General features: G+C 49.4%; 1 protein-coding gene across 1 annotated transcript in view; it reads left to right on the top strand.

Moving 5' to 3' along the window:
- The window catches only part of Dlg5 (discs large MAGUK scaffold protein 5), a 110,839-nt gene that overhangs the window by 41,477 nt on the left and 47,045 nt on the right, over nucleotides 1–22,317 (top strand). Inside the window, exons 3-5 of the mRNA XM_059273865.1 lie at nucleotides 7,970–8,132; nucleotides 9,610–9,753; nucleotides 10,399–10,582. Coding sequence (XP_059129848.1) covers nucleotides 7,970–8,132; nucleotides 9,610–9,753; nucleotides 10,399–10,582 — 491 coding nt within the window. The remainder of the gene's footprint in view (nucleotides 1–7,969; nucleotides 8,133–9,609; nucleotides 9,754–10,398; nucleotides 10,583–22,317) is intronic.

Below are 22,317 nucleotides of genomic sequence, written 5' to 3'. Positions count from 1 at the left end.
CCGCTTCATCACTCGTGGAGTACTTACTCCGTGAGTCTGGCCAGACTTCTCATGCTTGTCCTCTGCACCAGGGGTGCTGTGTTGTCCTGGGAAAAGAGCCAGTCCATGCTGAAATGAGTGTTTCCCTGAGCCTGGGAGAATGAGACCAGCCCTGTCTCAGCTCTCGGGACGTGTGCTGGCAGGAAGGCTGTGTGACTTTCCAGCCTCCCCAAGCTTCTGTCTGTGACCTTTGCCCTGTGTTGTATCCCTTCTGGACTTGAAAGCTCACAGAGATCATTCGGTCCAGTCGTTGTGCGTTCCTGCTACAGAGAGATGTGGGAAAGTTGACATCCACTGAGGGAGAGTAGTGTGACTTAGTCTCCCAAACCAGGTAGTGCTGACATCCCAACCGGTCAGTTCACTTTCTGAACTCTTCATACCAGGTATGAAGTCGTGTGTAGGGCAGGTGGTGGTCCCTTGGCAGCTGGATCTCAGGGTAGGAGACTGAAAAAACCTCTTAGAGCATGGGAGGTCAGTGTGGTCAGAGGCAGGCAGGTACCAAGAACAGGCTCCGTGTGTGTTCCTGGGTCACCTAAGTCTCACAGCCTGGAACTTCAGCCATGGAAATGTGTCTCCCAGTTCTGGGGGTCAGGAGTACAAGATCAGAGAGTTGGCAAGGCCATGTGCTCTCAGGGGTCTGGGACAGCAGCTCTCATAGGTCTCTCTGTGAATTGCCCCGTCACCCTCCACCCCTCCTCTCTCTGTCTCTCTGTCTCTTTCTCCGTGTGTGTGTATGAGTACTAAGGACACTGATCACACCAGGTTCTTGTTCCACTGTGGCCTCATCTGTAAAACACTGTGTTTCTACACTTCTAAATAAGGTTCACGTTCTCCTTTTCCTGGGTCAGGACTTGAGCCTCTGAAAAGAGCACATTTACCTCCTAGCTCTCATGGCGTCCAGAGCTCAGAAAGGACTCGCCGTAGAGTCTTAGATCACAGTTTGACTGACTGTGGGTCTGGCTGTTCAGGAATGGGGCTGTCAGGATAAAGAGGAGGGTGAGGTGACGCTTCTGTTTGCTGGGTCCTGCTGCCCTCCTCATCTCTGGTGGATATTGCAGACACATCCACATTGTCACTCTGAACTCGTAGTGCCGCTTTTCCGAGGAGCGTGTATGGTCTCACAAGGGCTCCAGAGAGCTCTGCTTCTGGAAGCATTTACTGCTTAGGTCGGCATTTTTGAGCATGAGCAGGAAGATGGGATTTGTATTTTTCTGGCGAGGTCTCTATGTAGCACGGGCTAGCTACAAATTCTTGGTCTTTCTGCTTCTGCTTCCTGAGTGCAGGGATTATGGGCGCCATGCCTAGCTCAATGGGCTGAACTTGAAGGCAAGTTAGCCCTTGTGCTGAGGGTGAGCAGTGTCCCCAGATACTTCTTGAGAGTCACGAGCAGGCTGAAAGCAAATCTTTGATGTCTGTCCCGTTGCAGGCTCAGCCTGTACTGGCTGTGCCCAGTTCTTTCACGCAAGAGCTGGTTGTGTTCCTGTGGTCAGTCCTCTCAAGCTCCCAGGAACCAAGACTTGCTTTTCTTTCTCTTCTGTTCCACGCCCACTCCCTTAACCAGTAAGGAAATGTGTGACCTCATATATTAGGCACGGCTGTGATCAGGCTGGGTACATGAGGATGGGGCTCTGCCCACTCAGGCATATGGCGAGCTGCCTACAACAGCAGTTTAGCTGTCATAGCCAGACCGACAGCACCCAGGACTGTGAGGGCCAATATGGAGTTACTACCCAGTGGCTATTCACATTTAAATGCCTTAAAATGAAGTGAAGTTTAGTTCCTCAATATGTAATTGATTCTGTAGCGTTCCCCCCCTCCCCCCCCCGCCAGGGGTTTCCATCTGGGATGTCACAGGTGACAATCCAGATGAAGACAGCCAGTCCCTGTAATGTCTCTCCGTATGATCAAAGGCACCTTCCCCAAAGGCCCTGGGCAAGGAGGATCTCATTGAGGGCAATGGAGTCACTGGTCTGTTCCTATACCTGTGGCACAAGCCTGGACCCTGTGCCAGCATGCTTGGGCACTCATCAGGGTGCAGATTCCTGAGCATACGGCCATCAGAAACTAGGTTAGGGCTCACCACCTGCAGTTAGTCAGCCCACCATGTTTGGGTGGGCAGGGTTCACCACCTGCAGTTAGTCAGCCCACCATGTTTGGGTGGGCAGGGCTCACCACCTGCAGTTAGTCAGCCCACCATGTTTGGGTGGGCAGGGCTCACCACCTGCAGTAGTCAGCCCACCATGTTTGGGTGGGCAGGGCTCACCACCTGCAGTAGTCAGCCCACCATGTTTGGTTGGGAAGGGGAACGTCTGTGATGGGCTACATTTAGTCTGTTGAGGAGACCAGACAGGTCTTCCTCATGACTAGACAGTTCCTGCTGGCCCAGTGTTGTCCAGTGAGAGGCAGGGAATGTCATAGGTACTGCAGTGTTGGGGGTGCCTGTAAGGACAGATGGATACCCATTTTTATTTGTCTTTCTTTGTGAACCTTAGGGAAGGTAAGAACAAGGTCCTTAGAGTAGCGTGATCATGTCAGCTTTCCTGTTTCATCTCCTCAAGATGAAACAGTAGAGAAGAGCAAGTTGTATTCATTCAACAGAGGAGGCCTTGGTAGGTTAAGATTGGAGACAGGGGGCTTTCGATTTTGTTTATGAGACAGCGTTGTCCTTGGTTGCTTTCTGCCACTGTGAGAAACACTATGACCAAAAGCAACCTGGGGAGGAAAGGGTTTATTGGGGTCACACTTCCATCACTGCGGGAAGTCAGACAGGAACTGAAAAGCAGGAGCAGAGGCAGGAGCATGGAGAAAGGCTGCGTAGCGGCTTGTTCACCTTCACCCCTAGCCAGCTTTTTCGTGCAGTCCAGAACCACTTGTTTTAGGGGTAGTTCTGTCCACAGTGGGCTGGCCCCTCCTACATCAATCAGTAATCGATTTCCCCACAGACATGGCAGAGGCCAATCTGATTAAGACAGGTCTTCAGCAGAGATTCCCTCTTCCCAGGCAATTCCAGTTTGTGTCAAGTCGACAGTAAAAACTAACCAGGACAAGTGTCTCATGTATCCCAGGCTGGTTGTGTACTCACTGTGGAGACAAAAACAACCTTGAACATTGGACTTGCCTCCGCTTCATGAGTCCTGGGGCTCACAGGTGTACACCACCACATCCAGTTTATGCTAGTGCTGGGGACTAAATGCAGGGCTCCATGTATGCTAGGCAAGCACTCTCTCAATGAGCTACATACTAAGCCTGTATTTTGTCTGTTTTTTTTTTTTTGTTTTTTTTTTGACAGAATCTCACAATGTAATCCAGACTGGTTCTCACTTGCCAGTCATCCTGCCTCAACTTCCTAAATCCAGGATTGGGCTACCACACTCTGCCTGGGAGTATTTTTATATTTTTATCTAGATGCCTGAGGGCTTACTCACTATATCAGCTTCTGTTGTCAACAGCCTGGTAGCTACAGTGTCCTTCTGCTGAGGCCTCTTGGGGAATAATTTTCATTAGCTCGGCACATGGCTTCTCTGAGGACCCCCATCCTCTCTGTACGAGCACTGAGGATTTTCCCGGGTGCACTGGGGGCTTCTGTTCCTCCTCCCTGTCCATCCTGACCTAATTCTGCAGTGGTCTTTTGTTTTTCATCTTGAGTAAGGAGGGGAGGAGACACTCCTAGTCAATGTTTGGGAAACCTTCAGTTCCCTGCAGATGGAGGTAGTGGGAGGTTTCTCATGAATCAGAAAGATGGGCTTGTGAGAAGGAGAGGTGCTGAAGGATTTCCTTGTGTTCCAGGGAAGGTTCCTGGAAAGGGTCACTTGGCTTCTGTTGGGGGAGGATCCAAGTCAGCAGGGAAGCAAGTCCTGTTCCCTGTGATCTCAGCAGTTTCCTCCCTGGACAGTCTTTATTATTATTATTATTATTATTATTATTATTATTATTATTATTATTTTAATTTCTTTTCTTTTGAGACAGGCCTTCCCACAGCTCAGGCTGGCTGTGAGTTATAGGATGGCCTAGCAATTGTGATCCTTCTCCCTCTTCCACTGTAATGCTAGGGTAACAGGTCTGCACTGCAGCACGGGTTTCTGCAGTGCTGGGATCGAACCCAGGGCCTTGTGCATGCCGGGCAAGTTCTCTTCCAGTCGCGCTACATTCCCAGCCCCTGGACAGTCTTTTGCATCCTGGGGAAGCCCTTGGCGTTCTGGCATTTACGATGTTACCTGGTTTTGTGGGAGCTCCTTCTCCTCTTGCAGGAAGTGGCTATAGGGAAGGGTCTCTTGGGAGCATGTTTGCAAGGCCAGGCATGCCACTTCACAGAGAGAATGGAGAACACAGAGAGACACGAGAGGCAGAAGGAAGCTGGCCTTCAGTCCCTGTGGAATACAGCAAGAAAGGTGTGGGTTCTGGGGAAGGCACAGTGAGTCCTGAGCAGGGAATGGGGAGATTCTTGGAGGAGGCGGGGCTGGAGCCTTGTCTTCCTTGCTTGCCTTGGTTCCTAAAAAACAGACCCCAGGTGGAGGATTCCAGAACATTAGTGTCTGGCCAGGGAACCAGGAAGTGGCAAGGCTATTGGGGGGGAGGGGGGGAGGCTCCCTGCTTTCACTTACTGTAGAGAAGAGGCCAGCAGGAGACCCCTGCATTTTACCCAGAGGGGTGTAGGTGTAGTAAGTGTTTGATGCCAAACTTAACAGCAGAACCACTAGGAGGGGTGTGTGTGTGTGTCTGTGCGCGTGTGTGTGTCTGTCTGTCTGTCTGCTAGTTGTGTCCCTTAGCCTCTGTGTCAGAAGCTATGGGTGGTATGCATTCTCCAGTGCAGCTCAGGAGCTTCAAGAACCAGTCTCCCAGGAGAAGGACCGGGTGCTTCCTCTGGTTGGTCCTGGGTTATCTGTAAGCCTGGCTTGGAGAGCCTGGTGACCATGTTCTGTCCCTTCATGGTGTCACCTTCATGGTGTCAACAGTCAGGGCCTTGAACAGTCAGGAAGGACACCTGGGGGTCCCCCCACCTGACTGCTTTTGGCTAGTGCTAGCTTTCTGCTTGGCTTCTGATCCTACAGGCTCAAGGAATCCGAAGCCAGATGTGCAGCCTACAGTAGATAAGCGTGAGGAAGCCTCAGGGTCACTGGGAACGTGGGATGAGGGAGCCAGAGGCCAGGAGCCCCCAGCCAGTCTTCTACCCCCCTGCCTAGCTGCCCACTGATCCCCACAGTGCATGGTGGCTGAGGAATTGGGGATTTTCAGGACAGGGTATGGGTTCTGCTCTATCTGTTGCTACTTCCAATCCATTGCTCACACTTACAGTCAGCCCCATCATATGGCTGTTGTGTTCATAGTCCTGAGCCTGATCTGGTGCTCCTTGCACCTGGGGCATACATATTCTTGTTGGAAAATAATCTAGTCATTGTAGGTTTGGGGGACTCTGTGTGACCATTGCACTCTAGGGTACATTCTCCAACCCCGGAAAGCACATTAAAAAAAAGATTTAAAAAAACAATAAAAATTTGTATATTTATGTATGTGTGTGTGGGGGGGGGGGGCGCATGTGTATAGAAGCCAGAGGATAACCTTTGGTGTGATTCCTTATACCTCATTTGAGGCAGGGTCTCATTGGCTTGGAGCTTGCCAGTTAGTCTAGACCATTTGGCCAGCTAGCCCCAGGAATCCTCCTGTCTCAGCCTCCTCTGCACTGGTGTTACCATCAGATGCAACTGTGCTTAGCAGCTTTACATGGCTTATGGAAATTCAAACTTAGGTCCTCGTGTTTGTTAAGAAGGGAGTGTACTAACTGAGTTATCTTTCCAGTCCCTGAAACTGTTTTCACTTGAGTAGTGATAGAGAGGATTTTCCACACCCCTTGGTTTGTTTTAGAACTCCCTGGCTTATCACAACTTAGAATTTGTCTTGAGGGCTCTGTTAGGAATTGCTGTAGTCATCAGAGCTAAGTCAGAGAGGCTGCTGCTGCTTCTCAGACCTGGTTGACCTCGCCTTGCTATGCTCCCTGTGTGCTTCTGTGTTTGCTGTGGGTGACGGGGAAGGTGGTAGGGGTGAGAGTGGAGCGTAGAGATGAGAGGAGTCCAGTCCCATTGGGAAATGTAGCGGTTGAGGCCTGGATCTCAGGTCAGAGCCGAGTCTGAGGCTAGGGGTGGGGGCTCATATATCGCTGTCTGGTTTGGTGGGTGTCAGTTGCTGAGGGGTAATGGCAGTATAACCCTGGTGGGCAGTTGGGGGACTGATGAGATAGGATGGAGGCGTGGTACAGAATTGAACACCTCGCCTGCATACCCTAGATGTCAGCCCCCACTGTTGTGTCTGGGTGGCCAGCTGGTTCAGGTCCTCCCACCTGGTCCCAGAGACCAGTTGCTGCTTCGTTCACAAAGATGGATGCCTTAGGAGCCCTGAACTGGAGCTGAAGGCCTGGGGGATTCCTTGATAGCCACTGGCCTTTAGTTCATGTTGAAAGGTCAAAGAAGCTGGGTTCTGATATCAGCTAAAGGATGATAGTACCAGCAAGAAGCAAAGGCAGGCCACAGCAAATCTGCCCCCCCCCCCATCCCTGGGCCTCTTTATATCTGAGCTAGAATCCACTGGGGTGGGGCAGGTTTTCTCTGCTCAGCTAATCCTTCCTGGAAATGCTCTTTCACACCCATCTAGAGGCATGTCTCTTAGTTTATTCCAGATCCAGTCAAGTTCATAATTAATCAAGATGATTATGAACTTGATTTTAAGAGTATTAGATTCAGGCTACCTTGACGTGGGATACTGTCAAGGGCTGGAGCAATAGCTTGAGGCCCCCACCTCATACCATGACAAATTCAGTTCCCTTCAACCCTGAGGAACTCCTCAACCTCCCTGGAGCCCCTGGAAGGTACTTTTTGTTTAATTGACATTTGATTTGTGTGAACCATCAGACAACAAGGATCAGAAGAGGTTGGGAGGGGCCTCACAGACAGAAGGTGAATGTCATGCTCTTTGCTTGCCTGGGTCCACTGGGGAGACAGGTGCCATGCCCCAGGGATGAGTCAGCCTCTCTGATGACATCTACAAAATGAGATGGATGTTGGGAGCTCCCCTGACCCCACCCCAGATCTCTGAGGGTTAGGTGAGGTGTCGGATGGATGTACTGACAAGGGGCCGTGGTTTAATTCTTAGGAAGTATTTTGTCTTTGGATTTTTAGAGCTCTATTTGGAGCTGGTCAGAGGCAGCTGTGTCTGTTGCCCTTCCTAAAGCAGTAAGGGATTGGTATGCTTTTGGTCCTGGGACAGGGAGTGAGGGCATGGTGTGGATTAAACATGGATGTCTCAGGATTTACCTGCATCCCATAGACTGTGAACTGCCAACATCCTCCAAGCTTGCTTGCCTGGGCTGCCTTGGGCAGGTCCAGAGGCAGTGGATCTGCAGTAGGGACTGAGTTGCTTATCTGGCCATGGTGAGACAGGAGAGGGACATGGCTTGTGGGTCCCAGTCTTGGCGCAGCTACCCTGCTCCTTGGGATATTCACTTTGCTCCAAGCGCACCCTTTTTTCTCAGGCCTCTGCTTGGGGCCCAGGGTAGTCTGCCCCGCCTCTTTTGTTATGTCCAGGACTGGGTGATAGTGAGCGTGTCCAGATGTCCAGAGCAGGCAAGGATTAGTGCCCTAAACAATTCCATCCTAGAGATGTGAAGTCCAGACTGGGGAGAGACTGGGTATGCTCAGGGTCCCTGTTGTCAATTTCATTGGTGGGAAGAGACTGAGATAGGACCTACTTTGTAGGAGTGGGTGTTCCTGCAGCAGCTGGTGGGGCCCGGTACCACTTGGTGTCTTGCAGTGGGTGATGGGAAGGCCTAGGGCTCATCACTGCTTCGTGAGTAGCTGAACAAGCCATAATGTGATGTCAGAACAGTGCGGGCACCTTGGGAATGCGCCTGAGTGCATGTTCTCTTGTGCTTACCTCCCCACAGGAACTACTGGGAAGGCACCGTCTCCGCCACCCCTCCTTACCGAGCAGCAGGTCAATGACAAGGTGGAGAACCTCTCCATTCAGCTACGGCTGATGACCCGTGAGAGGAACGAGCTACGCAAGCGCCTGGCCTTCGCCACCCATGGAGCCACCTTTGACAAGAGGTAGTCATTGTCCCAACTCTCCAGTGACTGTCCTGACTCCCTGGGTCACCTTGAGCTACTTCCCCTTAGCTCCATGGTTTCTGGAGGCTTCACCTCCAAGGTGTGCCCTTACCCAAACCTGGTGTCCTCAGGATGCTAGCCAGCTGCAGAACCTTAAGCCAAGGTGGGAGCAGGGTTCTGTCTCTCTGTCTTCATCTCTCTCTGTCTCTGTCTCTGTCTCTGTGTGTCTTATGCTTTCTCCAAGTGAAAATAAGAGCCTGTGACCCAAGTCACACCAATTAGGGACTGAGGTGGGTGTATGTGTGTTCCCATCATAGATTTGAGGAAACCCTGAGAATCGGTAGCTTCTGTGATAGGCCAGCTGTGGTGTGAGTCTGGGATAGAGGAGCGAGGCCAGCCCCCTTTGCATTGATACTTTCCTCAGGGGTGACGGTGTGGTAGGTATCTCTGTCAGCAGTTGTGGGGACCTGGTTCCTGGGTGCTTGTGAGTGGGTTTTGGAAGACCCACGGCTCCTCACTGCTGCTGTCTGGTCCTGTGCCATCAGTACTGAGACAGCAAGCTTTCCCCTGTATCCTCATTCTGCTGCATCCCACTGCTGGGCCATATTTGCTCGTGTATGCGCTATGTGCTCACGGGCATGCACACACATTTACTGTCTCCCTGAAGATCCCAACCTGCTGCATTGGTAGCAGGAGCTTCCTGTGGTTTGTAAACCCATTCGATGCTCTTGCCACATAGGCATCTTCTAAAAGTACATTTTACCTGGCATCTTTTGTTTGGAAGAAAAATTTTTGGGGAGTTTTAGGATCTGTTCTCTTTGCAAAAAGCGTTTGCTCCGCCCACTGTAAGGAACCATGCACTGGCATTCCCCAGAGAGCCCACTGAAGTACAGGATTCAGGGTTCCCTTCTTCCCCTCCAGATCCTGGGAGTCGGGTTTCTGTGGCGGGGCCTGAGGATTTGCCTGTCCCTCAGTTTTCATGGGATCTCAGTGCTCGGTCTTGGAGCCCCACTTTAAACAGTACTGCTCCTGGCCTGGGTGCTCACCTTGGATCACGTTGGACTCACCTAGGGAGTTTATAAAGCCATCCTGATGTTGGGTCTCCTACCTGCAAATACTGGTGATGTGCTCTGGGCATCCATGTAGTAAATAGGTGCCCAGGATTGAGAATCCCTGTTCTGAAGACAGGAGAAATATTATCACAGTTTCTGGTGGGCTCAGACTTGTGGGATATTCTTAGAGTGCTAGTCTGCTCCCCCAGGCCCATTGAAGGGGCTCATGAAGCCAGGGCTCCTTCCGTTTGGACACCTAACTCTGTTGCCTGAAGCCAGGATAGCAAGTTTAGTAAGCATCAGGAGACCACAGTGCACAGGAGCCAGATCATGGCATCTACTGGGCTGGGATCGTCTAGGACACAGCCTGAATTCATGTGATCCTTGAGGCCTGTGTTCATGGGGTTCTTTGCTCCTGGGGCCAGGCCCTACCACAGGCTGAATCCTGATTATGAGAGGCTAAAGATCCAGTGTGTGCGGGCCATGTCGGACCTGCAGAGTTTACAGAACCAGCACACCAACGCCTTGAAGAGGTGCGAGGAGGTGGCCAAGGAGACAGACTTCTATCAGTGAGTGTTGTGCTGGCAGGGGCCCCAGTACTTGTGGAGTAGCCACTTGTGCCCTTCCCAGTTTCTAGACAGAGTCCGGGGCTCTGGTTCTAGCAAGCGCCCTGCCTTCTGCCAGAGGACGTGTGCCTCTTGGACTCAGTTTTGCTAAGTATGAAAGAAACTGTTAGCCCCTCCCAGTATCCTTGTCAGCCTTAGGATTAAAAAAAAAAAATAATAAATGATTTAAAACACAAGGCAGGGGTCAGGCAGCCCAAGCCCTCCAGATCTCTGGCTGGGGGCTTTACTACAGCCTGTTCTCATGGGAGGCAGATTGGGCATTCTCTCCTTGGGGCTTCTGACCTCCCTCAGAGCATATTTGCCCTCTACCTGCCATGGTGCCCTAGGCCCCAGGACATATAGGCACAGGTTGGGGCTTTCTCGTTTCCTTGGAGATATTTGTATCCCTTTTGGTGTTGGGGTTTTCAGAATTGGGGTTGAGTCTTCTTGGAGTTTACGTGTTCTTTGGGTTTGGCCTTCCTCTGAGTGCTGCTGGCCTGACTCCTGTGGCCATTGTCTTAATCTCTTTGGGGACCTGGGGCTAGTGGTTCCTGGAGACGGGTGTAGGGGAGAAATTGGTCAGGACTAAATGTGTCTGTGGGGTTTCAGCACCCTCCACAGCCGGCTCCTGAGTGACCAGACTCAGCTGAAGGATGACGTGGACATGCTGAGACGGGAGAATGGGAAGCTGCTGCGTGAGCGGAATCTTCTGCAGCAGTCCTGGGAGGACATGAAACGGCTCAGGGAGGAGGACCAGAAGGAGATCGGTGACCTCCGGGCCCAGCAGCAGCAGGTAAGATGGCGGAGACAGGGGCAGCCCAAAGTCCGCCACCTCCCTGCCCATCTGTGCACCTACTGTCCCGCCATCCATTCGTTCATCCACCCACCCAGCCATCCATCCAAATACTTTCCACCCAGTTGTTCATTTGTATGACCATTAACAAGCCTTTCCGGGAAGTCTGTCTCTTTTGAGGAACCTGAATATTGGCGAACAAACCGCCTTAATCTGCTAGAAGCTGTCTCCTATGAGGAAGATGGACTACTCACATAATCACACAATTGCCTGTCATGAACATTTCAGGTGCTGCCAAGTAGGGTGTGTGCTGAGGCATGCAACTTGGGGTATAGCAGGGCACTGGGGGTGTGTGCGGCTCGTTTGGTTTGCAGGGGTCATGTGACATCACAGGTTGAAAACAGGTTGCAAGGAGGAGAGCCCCATGCAAATGCCAGATGAGTGCTTCTCATTGTCATCTTTTTGGATGGCTCGTGGCCTTCTTCTTTCTTCCTGCATCCCAATGTGTTCTCTTCACTTTGCCCAGCTCTTGGTTCACAGTGACAAGCCTGAGTAGCAGCTTGTCAGTCCTGTTTTCTGTGAGTGGTGCTGGACAGTACTCCCATCCTGGAGCTTTCAGTCTGGAGTTGACTGGATGACCAGGAATGTGGGAAGGGCTTTTGACAGGCTGAGTGCACAGGGTGGGAGATCTGAGGCTTCAGGGGAAAAATCTCTCCCCATCGCAGTTTTAGTCCCTAGGAGATAGATAGTAGAGTCTTGGGGTTCCTCTGAAAGAGCTGGTGTGCTTAGTCTAAACTCACCTGCTCATCTAGCGTGACATCCTTATTGCTTCCTGCTCACTCATGATTCTTAAAAGTAATTATTATGGAACTATTATAAATTGGTAGAATGTTTGCAAGTGCTCTAGAGCGAACCCCTGGCCCACACCCAAGATCATCTTTACCAGTAGGATCGATGCCTCTCATCCCAAGCACACCCATGTGTATTTCTTATAAACAAGGATATTCTACTCTATGTCAGCATCAACTCATCATCACCATCAGACCCCACCCAGCTCTGCCAGCAACAAGAATCCTTTTAAAGCACCTGTAAATTGTACAGTGTGCTGATTTTCCTTTTGCCAGTTTTGTCCATGCAAATAACACACTCTGGTCATCTCCTCCACCCCTCACTCACCATTTCTTATCTCCCATTCCTCCTGCCTCAGCCCTCTGGTCCTCTTAAGAATGTGTTTTCTTAGTAAGGGACCCCGTTCAGAAGGAAGTACTACCCGGTAGCTTTCTTTGTCTGGTCTCCCTCGGTCGGTTCTCAAGGACTTTCATGACCTTGATCCTGTTGAAGGTTACAGTCCAGCTGTTTTATGGGACTCCCCTAGGCTCGGGTCTACTATATCTTCATGGTTTGATTGAGTCTGCCCATCTTTGATGGTGAATCTGCCCATCTTTGATGGGACTATGAGAGAAGCCTTGCTATGTGCTTGAATCCCATTGGTCGATTTGTGGCTAGGTTCTGGCCCATTCCTGGTGCTGTTCTTGGTCACTCCGAAGCTGGTGTTTCCAGGCTTCTCCACTGTAGTTTCCTGGCTTCCACTCACCCCTTCTTCTCTCCTCCCTCTCCCCTTCTTTTTCTCTCTGTGTTGTAGCCCGTGCTGGCCAGTGGTGGTTCCTCAAGCTAACCCCTTCCTTATGACGTGGCTCCTGTATTCTTTTGTCACCTTGGTCTCTGGCTAACCGCCACCCGGGTTCATTTTATAGTTTTTCTCTCTCCTCCAGTACCAGCCATTTATTTTTCCTTCATTCCTTTTGATGGGGAAAACGTTATTTAAAAGTATTACAAGGGAAAATCTGCCAGGTATGGTGTCTCATTCTTCTAACCCCAGCTGAGATAGAAGCCTATCCTGGGCTGCACAGTGAGGGCCAGGTTTGCCTGTGCTGCAGTCAGTGAGAAACGCAAACCAGTCTCCTACCTCCCAAAGCAAGATCTGAGTGCTAATGTGTGTATAGGTATTGGGATATCATCCTTCCCAAACTCTCACAGTAGAACGGATGTCAGCAATATCTGAGTACTGACATATGCATACACTGGGTGGTGCCCCCCCCCCCACGCACGCACACATTCGCTGACACAGAGAGGGAGAGAGGGAGAGAGGGAGAGAGAGAGAGAGGCAGACAGGTAGAAAGGCAGATAGAGAATAGGGAGGAGAGAGACAGATAGACAGACAAATAGAGAGTGGAGAGGAGAGAGATAGACAGACAGAGGTTGAGATTGATTGAAGCCTTTGACCCTCAAAGCTAAGCAAGAAATCACCAGGCTGGGCAGCTCAGCACAGCACAGCATCGCATAGCCATACACGTGGTGCACAGACTTACATGCAGGCGAAACACCCATACACATAAAATAAATAAGTAAATAAATTTAAAAAAAGTAAAAAGATAATGTTTTCACATGTTGCTTCATGACGACTCGTGCTTCCCGTAGACCTCATCGGCCCCTCCTCATCCACAGCTGCATCTGTGGTATGCTTAGTGAAAGCTGTGACTCACATACTGCGCTTCCACTTTCAGCCTACATTCATCTGTGGGACGCCCCTTTAAAATTAACTGTGAGAGTTAATTGATTGGGGCCCAGTTAGGTTAACTTGGGTTGGTCTGTTTGACTTTAAACATGGCCCAGGCTGCCCGAGAGCATGCTCGTCTCTTACTTTAGCTCCTGGGTGATAGGATGATGGGCTCAAGCCACCATGTGCTGCACCTCCTGGTCACTTACTCTGTCAGCTCTCCTGTGGTGTCCCCAACTCGCACTCCCTCTGGCCACCCTCCCCACACCATGCTCTTTCTGGGTCCTCATGCCCCTGCCCCACCGTTCTCAGCCCCAGGGGGTCTGAGCCCTCCTCTGGGCCCCTGGAGCAGCATTCTGTCCTGTTCTGCCTCACTGAACGGCTGCAAGTTCAGGGGCTCAGATGAAGAGGGACATGGCTTTGTCTTTGTTTCTATAAATTTTTATTTTTTGTGGAGTTACTGTGTTTTGTAAGAAATAGCAAAGGAGTGGAACTATAGAGACGTTTTATAAATAAAAAGTTCCTTTCTTTTCTCTGCACAGAGGTAACTCCCAGCATGCTTCAGGTTTGTCTGTGTGTCTGGAGAGCTATCGCCATCTGATGAATCTCAAGCAGTGCGTCTCGTTGCTGAGTAGATCAGGTGCCTTACTCTCTCTTAGGACAAATTCCCCTTCGTAGGAAATGGTTTTGGGAAAGCACTGCAGTTGATTAAGCTGGCCTCCTATTGACTGGTCCTGAGGCTATTTTCAGAATTTTCCACTACCCGCTGCATCCTATTGAAAATGTGCTTCGGTGGGTTAATTCAATCCAGTTCTTCTGTGGAGAACCCAGGGTAGGCTCAGTGCGGGGAGCTATGAGGTGGAGTTGAAGCTGCAGGAGGCTTTGCTGCCACACACACACACACACACACACACACACACACACACACACACACACCCGCCTTCGGGGACTTAGTCTTGTGGTCCAGCTTAGCTGTGCAGAGGTTGTGACTCACCTGTGGGGTCAGTGAGTCTTGGGATAGATAAAGTTCCTGGAAGGGGAAATCAGTGTAGGCCGGGGTAGCAGAGCCTGGCTACGTCAAAGAGCCTTGTAGACAGCAGGGAGGACCCACTACCTTCTGCTGCAGCAGAAAGGCTGCTGCAACAGGACAGTCCTCTCCTTGGCTCTTCTGGGTTCAGGAAGTGTGTGTGTGTGTGTGTGTGTGTGTGTGTGTGTGTGTGTGTGTCTATCTGTCTGTGTGTGTTTGAGATAGGATCTCATATATCCCAGGGTGGTGTTGAACTTGCTATGGATTTGAGGATGATGTTGAACTTTTGATCCTCCTGCATCTACTTCCTGAGTGCTAAGGTTACAGGCATTTACCACTGCGTGGTTCAGTGTCAGGAATCAAACCCAGGGCCTCATGAATGCTAGATAAGCACTCTGTCAGCTGAGCTTATGCCTGCACCTCAGTCCAGCGGAAGTCCCACAGCCATGCTGAGGTTGAGAATGGGGCTGTCTCAGTCTAGCCCGCATGGTCTCGTGATTGTGGTGGGGTGGAATGATGCTAGGTAGCTCTAAAGCATTTACCCTGTGCTCTGTGTGTGGCAAAACACAAAAAAACTGCTTTTATTCAAATTTGTTCACTCTGAGTTAAAAGTGGCTTCATAGAGAGTGGGGAGAAATGAGGACCCTCAGATGTCGCTGGTGGTGTAAAATGGTGTAACCCTATGAGAAGCCATGCACAATTCTTCAGAAATTTGAACTGTAATGACCAGGTGACCCAGCCATTCCAGAACTGAAAATAGGTATTCACACAAAACTAGAGGACATAGGATTGTAGTAGCATTGCTCAGAGTAGCCTGGAAGCAGAAACAACCCAGATGTTCATTGATCAGTGAATACAAAGTACAGTGTGGTCCAGCCCTTTCGTATTAGTCTGCATGAAAATAATACATATAGACAAACCTTAAACCATTTGGCAAATTTTATTTAAAAAAAAAAAATCTTTACTGGGCATGGTGGCCCGTAACTATTAATCTCAGCACTTGGGAGGCTGAGGCAAGAGGATTGTGAGCTCTAGGCTAGCCTGAGCAAAGAAATGAGACCCGATGATGATGATGATGATGATGATGGTGATGTTTCTCCCTAGGGGGAGGGGCATAAAGTTTCCTGTCTTTCATTCTGTTGAAGACCTATAATCTCCACACACATTCACACGTGCTATCCCTGCCCATTCTCTCCCTTCCCTTCCCTGCTCACCCCACATAGGTTACGGGAAGGCCTTCTGTGGCATTACTTGCTTCCTTTTCTTTTGGGATAGCTGTGGCCCTTGTGGGTCTGTTGTGTTTGGTCCTGGTCACAGACGTTCCCAGCTCAGATTAGTTAGGCTGTGTTTTCAGCAAGGGCTAGCCTGGGACCCCACGAGGAGAGAAGATTAGGGCTGCCAGAGGGAGAGGTGGTGGAGGCCCTGAGCTGCTAGGCCCCTTGTTGGACTCAGCCGGCCTTCTCACCTTCACAGACACTGCCCAGGTAGTGGGAGGGCTACCCACAGAGGGATGGCCACAGGCTTGCTCCCCACTGGGCCTAAAGGCAAAGGTCAGCCTCACTGGACAAGGCTAGTTTTGTTGCCTGGTTCCTCCTTTCCTCGTAAACCTGAAGAGGCCCTTACAGGGTAAATGGTGCTGTTTGCCGTGCATGTTTGCTGGAGGGATTTGTGGGGCCTTCCAGTCCTCTGCATGATTTACCTCAGAGGAAATGAGGCCGTCCCCATTGAGAGGGTGGCCCTGGGCCTGGGCCCTGTCACTTGAGAGCGGTAGACATGTGCTTTGTCTTACGTGTGAGCTATAGGGGAGGAGGCTCAGGGCCTTGTTCCGTTTCCTTGGTGGGAAATGGGTCATCTTGGATTCCTCTGGGGGTGTATCAGGCATGCCGAGGAGCTCCTAGGTTGGGAAAGTGGCGTACAGGATGTTTTTGTACCAGTGTTCCTGTCCTAAACTAATGCACAGTCTGGTTAAAAAAGAAGAAAATTATAAAGACAGTGACGAAGTCACTCCAAATTCAGTTCTGTCTTATTTTGTAGAAGTGACCAACTTTTACCACCCTTAGCATAGATATATCTTTGTGACATTTTTTCCCAAGTCACGTTTAAAAGAAAAGCTTTGTTTTCTCCCCCAAATTTGCCTTTGATTTTTTTTTTTTTTAACCCTACATTCAGTGTATCATGGGCCTCCTTACATTGTTTCTTTGAGCGTCCGGAAACCCATACTATCATTGTTATTGGTGTCTGACTCCATGCTGTATGTGGCTGTTTTAATTGTCAAAACTCCTGCCTTATTACATTCCGTTGACACAAATGTATCTCTCATTGTTTTGTGCATATATTAAATTGTTATTATTATAGTTATTTAGTAGTGGGGTGGTGGTAGATGTGCTCACATGTCACAGGACACATGTGAAAGTCAGAGGACAGCTTTTGGGAGTTGGTTCTCTCTCTCTCTCCTTCTACCGTGTGGGTTTCTGGGATTGAACTCAGGTCAGGTCATCAGGCTTCACAGCAGGTGTCTTTATACACTGAGCCATTTGCTGGCCCTTGTGTGTGTCTTTAAAATTGTGATTGTTACAAATAAAATTTCTGTGTTCAAGGCAACACAGATTATTTGATTTTCCTCTCTCCTTGCTCTATGTCTAGTTTTAAAATGTTCTCTTTTGATCTGTGAAAGTTGACTTTTTTCCCAAAGTATCCCAGATATTTTCCTCTTCCATTAGTCTGGGAAGCTGAACATGTGATCACAACTTGTGTGTGTGTGTGTGTGTGTGTGTGTGTGTGTTGCTCAGTTTTAACTATCAGCTTGACACAACCTAGAATTACCTGGGAAGGGAGTCTAATAAGGGATTGTCTGGATTAGTTGGCCTGTAGGTACGTCTGTGGAGAATTGCCTTGATGGTTCATTGACTCAACATCTTAATCTGTGTCCTATGGCTGTGAAGAGACACCATGACCATGGCAGCTCTTAGAAAGGAAAGCATTTAATTGGGGCAGGCTTACAATTCAGAAGTTTAGTCTATTGTTGTCATGGTGGGAAGCATGGCGGTGCACAGCCAGACGTGGTGCTGGAGAAGTTGCGAGTTCTACAGTCAGATCTGCAGGCAGCAGGAAGAGACAGAGAGAGACAGAGAGCTACTGGGACTGGCTTAGGCTTTTGAAACCCCAAAGTCCACCCTCAGTGACCTCTTCCTCCAACAAAGCCATATGGGTTCCAACAAGGCCATATCTCCTAATTCCTCTCAAGTAGTACCACTCCCTAATGACCAACCATTCAGATATATGAGCATTCAGATATATGAGCCTATGGGGGCCATTCCTATTCAAACCACCACATCCAGCCTACTATGGGGTGTATCATTCCCTAGACTGTGCCCTGAAATGAGCTAGAGTTAAGAAAGCTAGCGGAGACCAAGTAATGAAAATCCATGTGTTTACTTTCCCTCTGCTCTTGACTGTGGATATGGTGCTTCAAGTGTCTGTCTTGACTTCCCCTCCATAGTGGAATGTAGCTGGAATTGTGAGCCAGATAAACTCGTTTCTTTCCTAAGTTGCTTTTGGCCAGGGTGTTTTTTTAATCACAACAACAGAAAAGTGTGTGTGTGTGTGTGTGTGTGTGTGTGTGTGTGTGTGTGTGCGCGCATGCATGTAACCCTCCACTAAGAACATAATCTTCTAATGATGAACAGGAAACATTCTAGACTGGCAGATAGCATCTTTTCCAGTTCTTGGGAATTCACATGACTGTCCTTCTCTCTAATTTCTTTGAGGCTGTTGATGATAAAGTGCAGGCTTGAGTCTGAGCCCTTGTGAGAGAAGTTGAGAAATGCTTGGGGCCTGGGAGTCTCTCTGAAGGTCTGGATGCTGTCCTTTGTGAGCCAGTGACCTCCAAGGCTGCAGTGAGCCAGAGGCCAGGAGGTACAGGGAGGTGGAGCTGGCATTATAGCAAGCCAGACCTCTTCACTCAGAGTTTTACCCAGGGAACGCCACTGTGCCATGGGGGCAACCCACGGTGTCTCTGTCTGACCAGTCTCTTCTGGCTCTACCACTCACCACATTGTCAGAGCTGTGCCGAGCATTATAAGGACACACTTCCCTAGGCCTGACCTGTCTTACCAGGAATGAAAGCATATCCTGGTAGCCTGATTCCTGCAACCTGGATTTTCTGGCATACCTGGCTCTAAGCTCTCAAAGTTAGTTCATTTAGTTCTCAGTAAAGGAACAAGCTGTGGTGGTATAAACTCCTGCGTCTGTTGTGGAGTGGTGAAGGTAATCTGCCGCCAAGCTTGGGGCCTTGAAAATGAATGTTTCTTTAGCTAGGGCGCCTCTGCGTACCCACTGCTGCCCTCTTGTGGGGAACTCAGACTATGGCAACGGTGCCTTTGTTCGGAGTTTTTCCCTGCCTGGGAATGAGGAGGATTAGCGAGTGAAACATGAAGTCAGTCTTAAATGGACTATCTGAGGTATTTGTCCAACACAGTAATCCATTGAAGAAGCCAGACCCTCTCCAGACACAGGTGCAGGGCAAAGGTGTTCCATTGACTGTGGTGAGTCCTAGCCTGGTGGGATGGTCTTCTCGTGTCTCAGTGGTGGCACTGTCTGAGGATGTCCCCTGGAGCTCATTACCTGCTCCAGAACACCTCAGGTGTCCTCAGTTGCTCCTGCACCTTTGTGCCCAGTTTCCATTGGTCAGTGATTTGTGGAAGAAATTACTGTTCTCTGTCCATCTCAAGCCATGCACAGAAATATATTTCAAGGAGGTAAAGGATTTCAGTGGGAAAAATGAAACTGGATTACTTTTTTGAAGTCATAACAAGAGGATCACATTATGGTTTCAAGGTGGGGAAGGAGAGGCTTTCTTAAAGTAACCGAAGCCCAGACTACAAAGGTCCTTGATGGAGTTTGCCACAGTGAAGAGTGAAATTTTGGCATCAAAGACACCACAGGCCACATAGTAGCAGAAGGTCATTTTGATGACTATACCCAGGAAAGGTAGCTGGAATTTAAAACCAGCTCCTAGAGGGCTGGTACAGCTTAGGTGTAGCATTCTTACCCAGCATACAAGAGGTCCTGGGTTAGAAATGAAAGGAGAGAGAGAAGGAAAACCAAAGTTTAGAAATGGGAATTCCTAGAAGACAAAGGTAGATAATCCACAGACACAAAAAAGATGCCCATGGTGGCTCCTAACTATCTGTAATTCCAGTTCCAGGGCATCTGACGCCCTCTTCAGGCCTCCACGGGCAATGTACACATGTGGTGTATATGATGTACATGCAGGCAGAATACTCATACATACGACATAAAAATAAATCTTAAAAAATGTAAACAAAGGTCTACTTATTAGCTAGTGAAACTGGCACTATCTTAAAAATCTGAGAGTTGCGCAGTAGCTGATAGGTAAATGGAAACTCAGGTGACCATTGACAGTGAAACAAAGTGATGGACTGTCCAGATAGTGAAGGAGTCTTAAGCCTAAGAAAGGAGGGAAATTTGTCCATCCCTCAACATGGGTGAGCTTCCAGCTAAATGATATAAACTAAACCGCCTCTTTAAAACAACTTTTAAGAAGATTTATTTATTTTTTAAAAACGTGTGCATATGTGTGTGTGCCTGCATGAGCTTGTATATTTGATATGTGTGCAGTTGCCAAGGGAGGGCACCAGATACTCTGGAGCTGGAGTGAAGGGTTGTGAGCCACATGACTGGGTGCTGGGAACTGAACCCAGGTCCTCTGCAGGTGCTCTTAACTATTGACCAGGCTCTCCAGCCCTTGTTTTATTTTTTTGTGACAAGGTCTCACATGGCACAGGCTGGCCTCTAACTTGTCACGTTGCTGAGGATGACTGTGAACTCCTGATTTTCCTGCTCCTGCTACTGTTTCTCAAGTGCTGGAATTACAGGCCTTGTGCCATCAGCACCAGAAGCTCCTGCTTTTGTCTCTGCCACAGCTGCTGTTCCTCTCCCTCTCCCCCTCCCTCTCCCCCTCCCTCTCCCCTTCCCTCTCCCCCTCCCTCTCCCCTTCCCTCTCCCCTCCCTCTCCCCTTCCCTCTCCCCCTCCCTCTCCTCCTCCCTCTCCCCTTCCCTCTCCCCTTCCCTCTCCCCTCCCTCTCCCCCTCCCTCTCCCCTTCCCTCTCTCCCCTCCCTCTCCCCCTCCCTCTCCCCTTCCCTCTCTCCCCTCCCTCTCCCCCTACCTTCTCCTCCCACCTCCTTCTAAAGGAGATTTTTTAGTGACAGAATGGTGCTTGGCCTCCAGTTTTTTTTCTGTGTCTCAATGTATGTTTCCACAATACAGTGGGGTTTTTACCTTCTACCTTGTAAATAAGTTTTGTATTTCAATATCCTAAGATTTCCTTTTGAAAGGAACAGTTTCTGAGAAGAATAGGCAACAGGGCTAGATGTCAGACAGAGCACATGCTGTAATCCAAGAATTCAGTAAGCTGAAATAGGAAAACTGGAATATGTTTAGCATCTAGGCTACCTACATTTTTACAAAGTAAGGAAAAATGAAAGACGGAAGGAGGTGAGTGAAGCTTGTTTCTGGAGGCCAGAAGAGGGTGTTGGAACCCTGGAACTGGAGTTACAGACAGATGTGAGCCACAGTGTAGGTGCTGGAAACTGAACCTGGGTCGCCTGCAGGAGTGGCAGCTGCTCTTAACCACAGAGCCGTTTCTCCATCTCAATTCTGATTTGTGAATCAGTTGTTCCTTCTGTGTGGATGATCTGTCTGTCTCTGGAGGAAATAGTCCAGGGTTCAAGGTTGTGACTGTCTGGGCCGCAAAGATGGTGTTGATAACGCAGGGCCCATGCGTTGAAAAAGGCTGTGCCTGGGCTGTGGGAGCTGAGGAGAGCTAAGCCAGCCTTTCCGGTTTTGTCCGGTCATTTGAGAAATAAGGAAGCAAACCCACAGAGGTGGTGAGTCACCCAGGGCTAAGGATCTCTGAGAGGTGCTCAGTAGAAGACTGGCAAATCCCCGGCTGCCTATTAACTCATTTTCTCCTGTTTGTTAGTTTTGGTTTTTTTCTTCTTGGACAGCACCCCAGGTGAAGCTGAGTTCCTGCAGTTCACAGCAGGATGCGTTCTTGTGCTCATGTTCTCTCTGTTTTTCTTGTTGGTGATTGTTTATTTGGTTTTGTGTTTCTGTTGTTGCTTTTTGCTTATTGTTTTTGAGACAGAGTTTTGCTACACAGCCATGGCTGGCATGCTATTTACTATGTAGCTCAGTCTGACCTCGAACTTGGAGACTGCTCCAGCCACAGCCTGCCTGAGTAGAGGGATGAAAGCATGCACCACCACACTCCTTTCTAGAATTCTCTTTTGTTTGATAGATTCCCACAGTCTGCTGTGTCCTCAGGATTTCAGCCTTCTCTATGAGCCTTGAACTTGAGAACATTTCTTTAAGCCTCCTTCTCCATCCGTTGGACATCTTCCGAATCCTCTTCCTGCTGTCTTTTCATTGTGGTCTACCCCCAACCATTGCACCGGTGTCCTTGCCTTTGGCCACATCCCTGTTTTTTGGTTATTTTTTTCTTTGTTATCTACACTTAGAAGTCACTCTCTTAGGAAGACATCCCCAGGTGGTTGCCTCCCTTACAACCTTCCGCTCTCACTGCTCAGAAGCATCTCCAGCACACTGTACTCTTCCCCTTTTCATTTTCCTGAAAGCCTACATCAGCTTAGGAAGATATTGTTCCTGTTCCATTGGTGGTCCCACCCTGGCACTGGGATGAAAGGACCATGGGGCGAAGTCTTTTTCTGTCCTGCCCAACACTGCCAGTGCCCAGACCAACACTGGACATTTTATGTCCTTGTGTTAGAAAGTCCCCAGGACCATCTTTTGGTTCTGTGATTTGCCTACGACTCATAAGATTCAATATATAATCATCACCATTGGCTAAAATTGTAGCCATAGGACACAAGGCAAAATCAGCTACATGGGAAAGGAGAAGGGACGTGGCATAAACCAGGTCCAGGTTTCTCAGCTCCTCTACCAGGGGAGTTGTACCAGATACACTTGATCTCCAGTATGGAGGTGTAACAGCACACATGTCACTCAGTTCCTGGGTGTTGGTCACAGTTCCTCTCTGTTCAGTAGGGACCAAAGTTGCAGACTCAGTATAGGCTTGTCTTACTTTTGAAGACTGCTCACCATCAGGT

Source organism: Peromyscus eremicus, chromosome 9, assembly GCF_949786415.1.
Source record: "Peromyscus eremicus chromosome 9, PerEre_H2_v1, whole genome shotgun sequence".
NCBI classification, from domain to species: domain Eukaryota; kingdom Metazoa; phylum Chordata; class Mammalia; order Rodentia; family Cricetidae; genus Peromyscus; species Peromyscus eremicus.
This window is presented reverse-complemented; position numbering and strand designations above follow the sequence as displayed.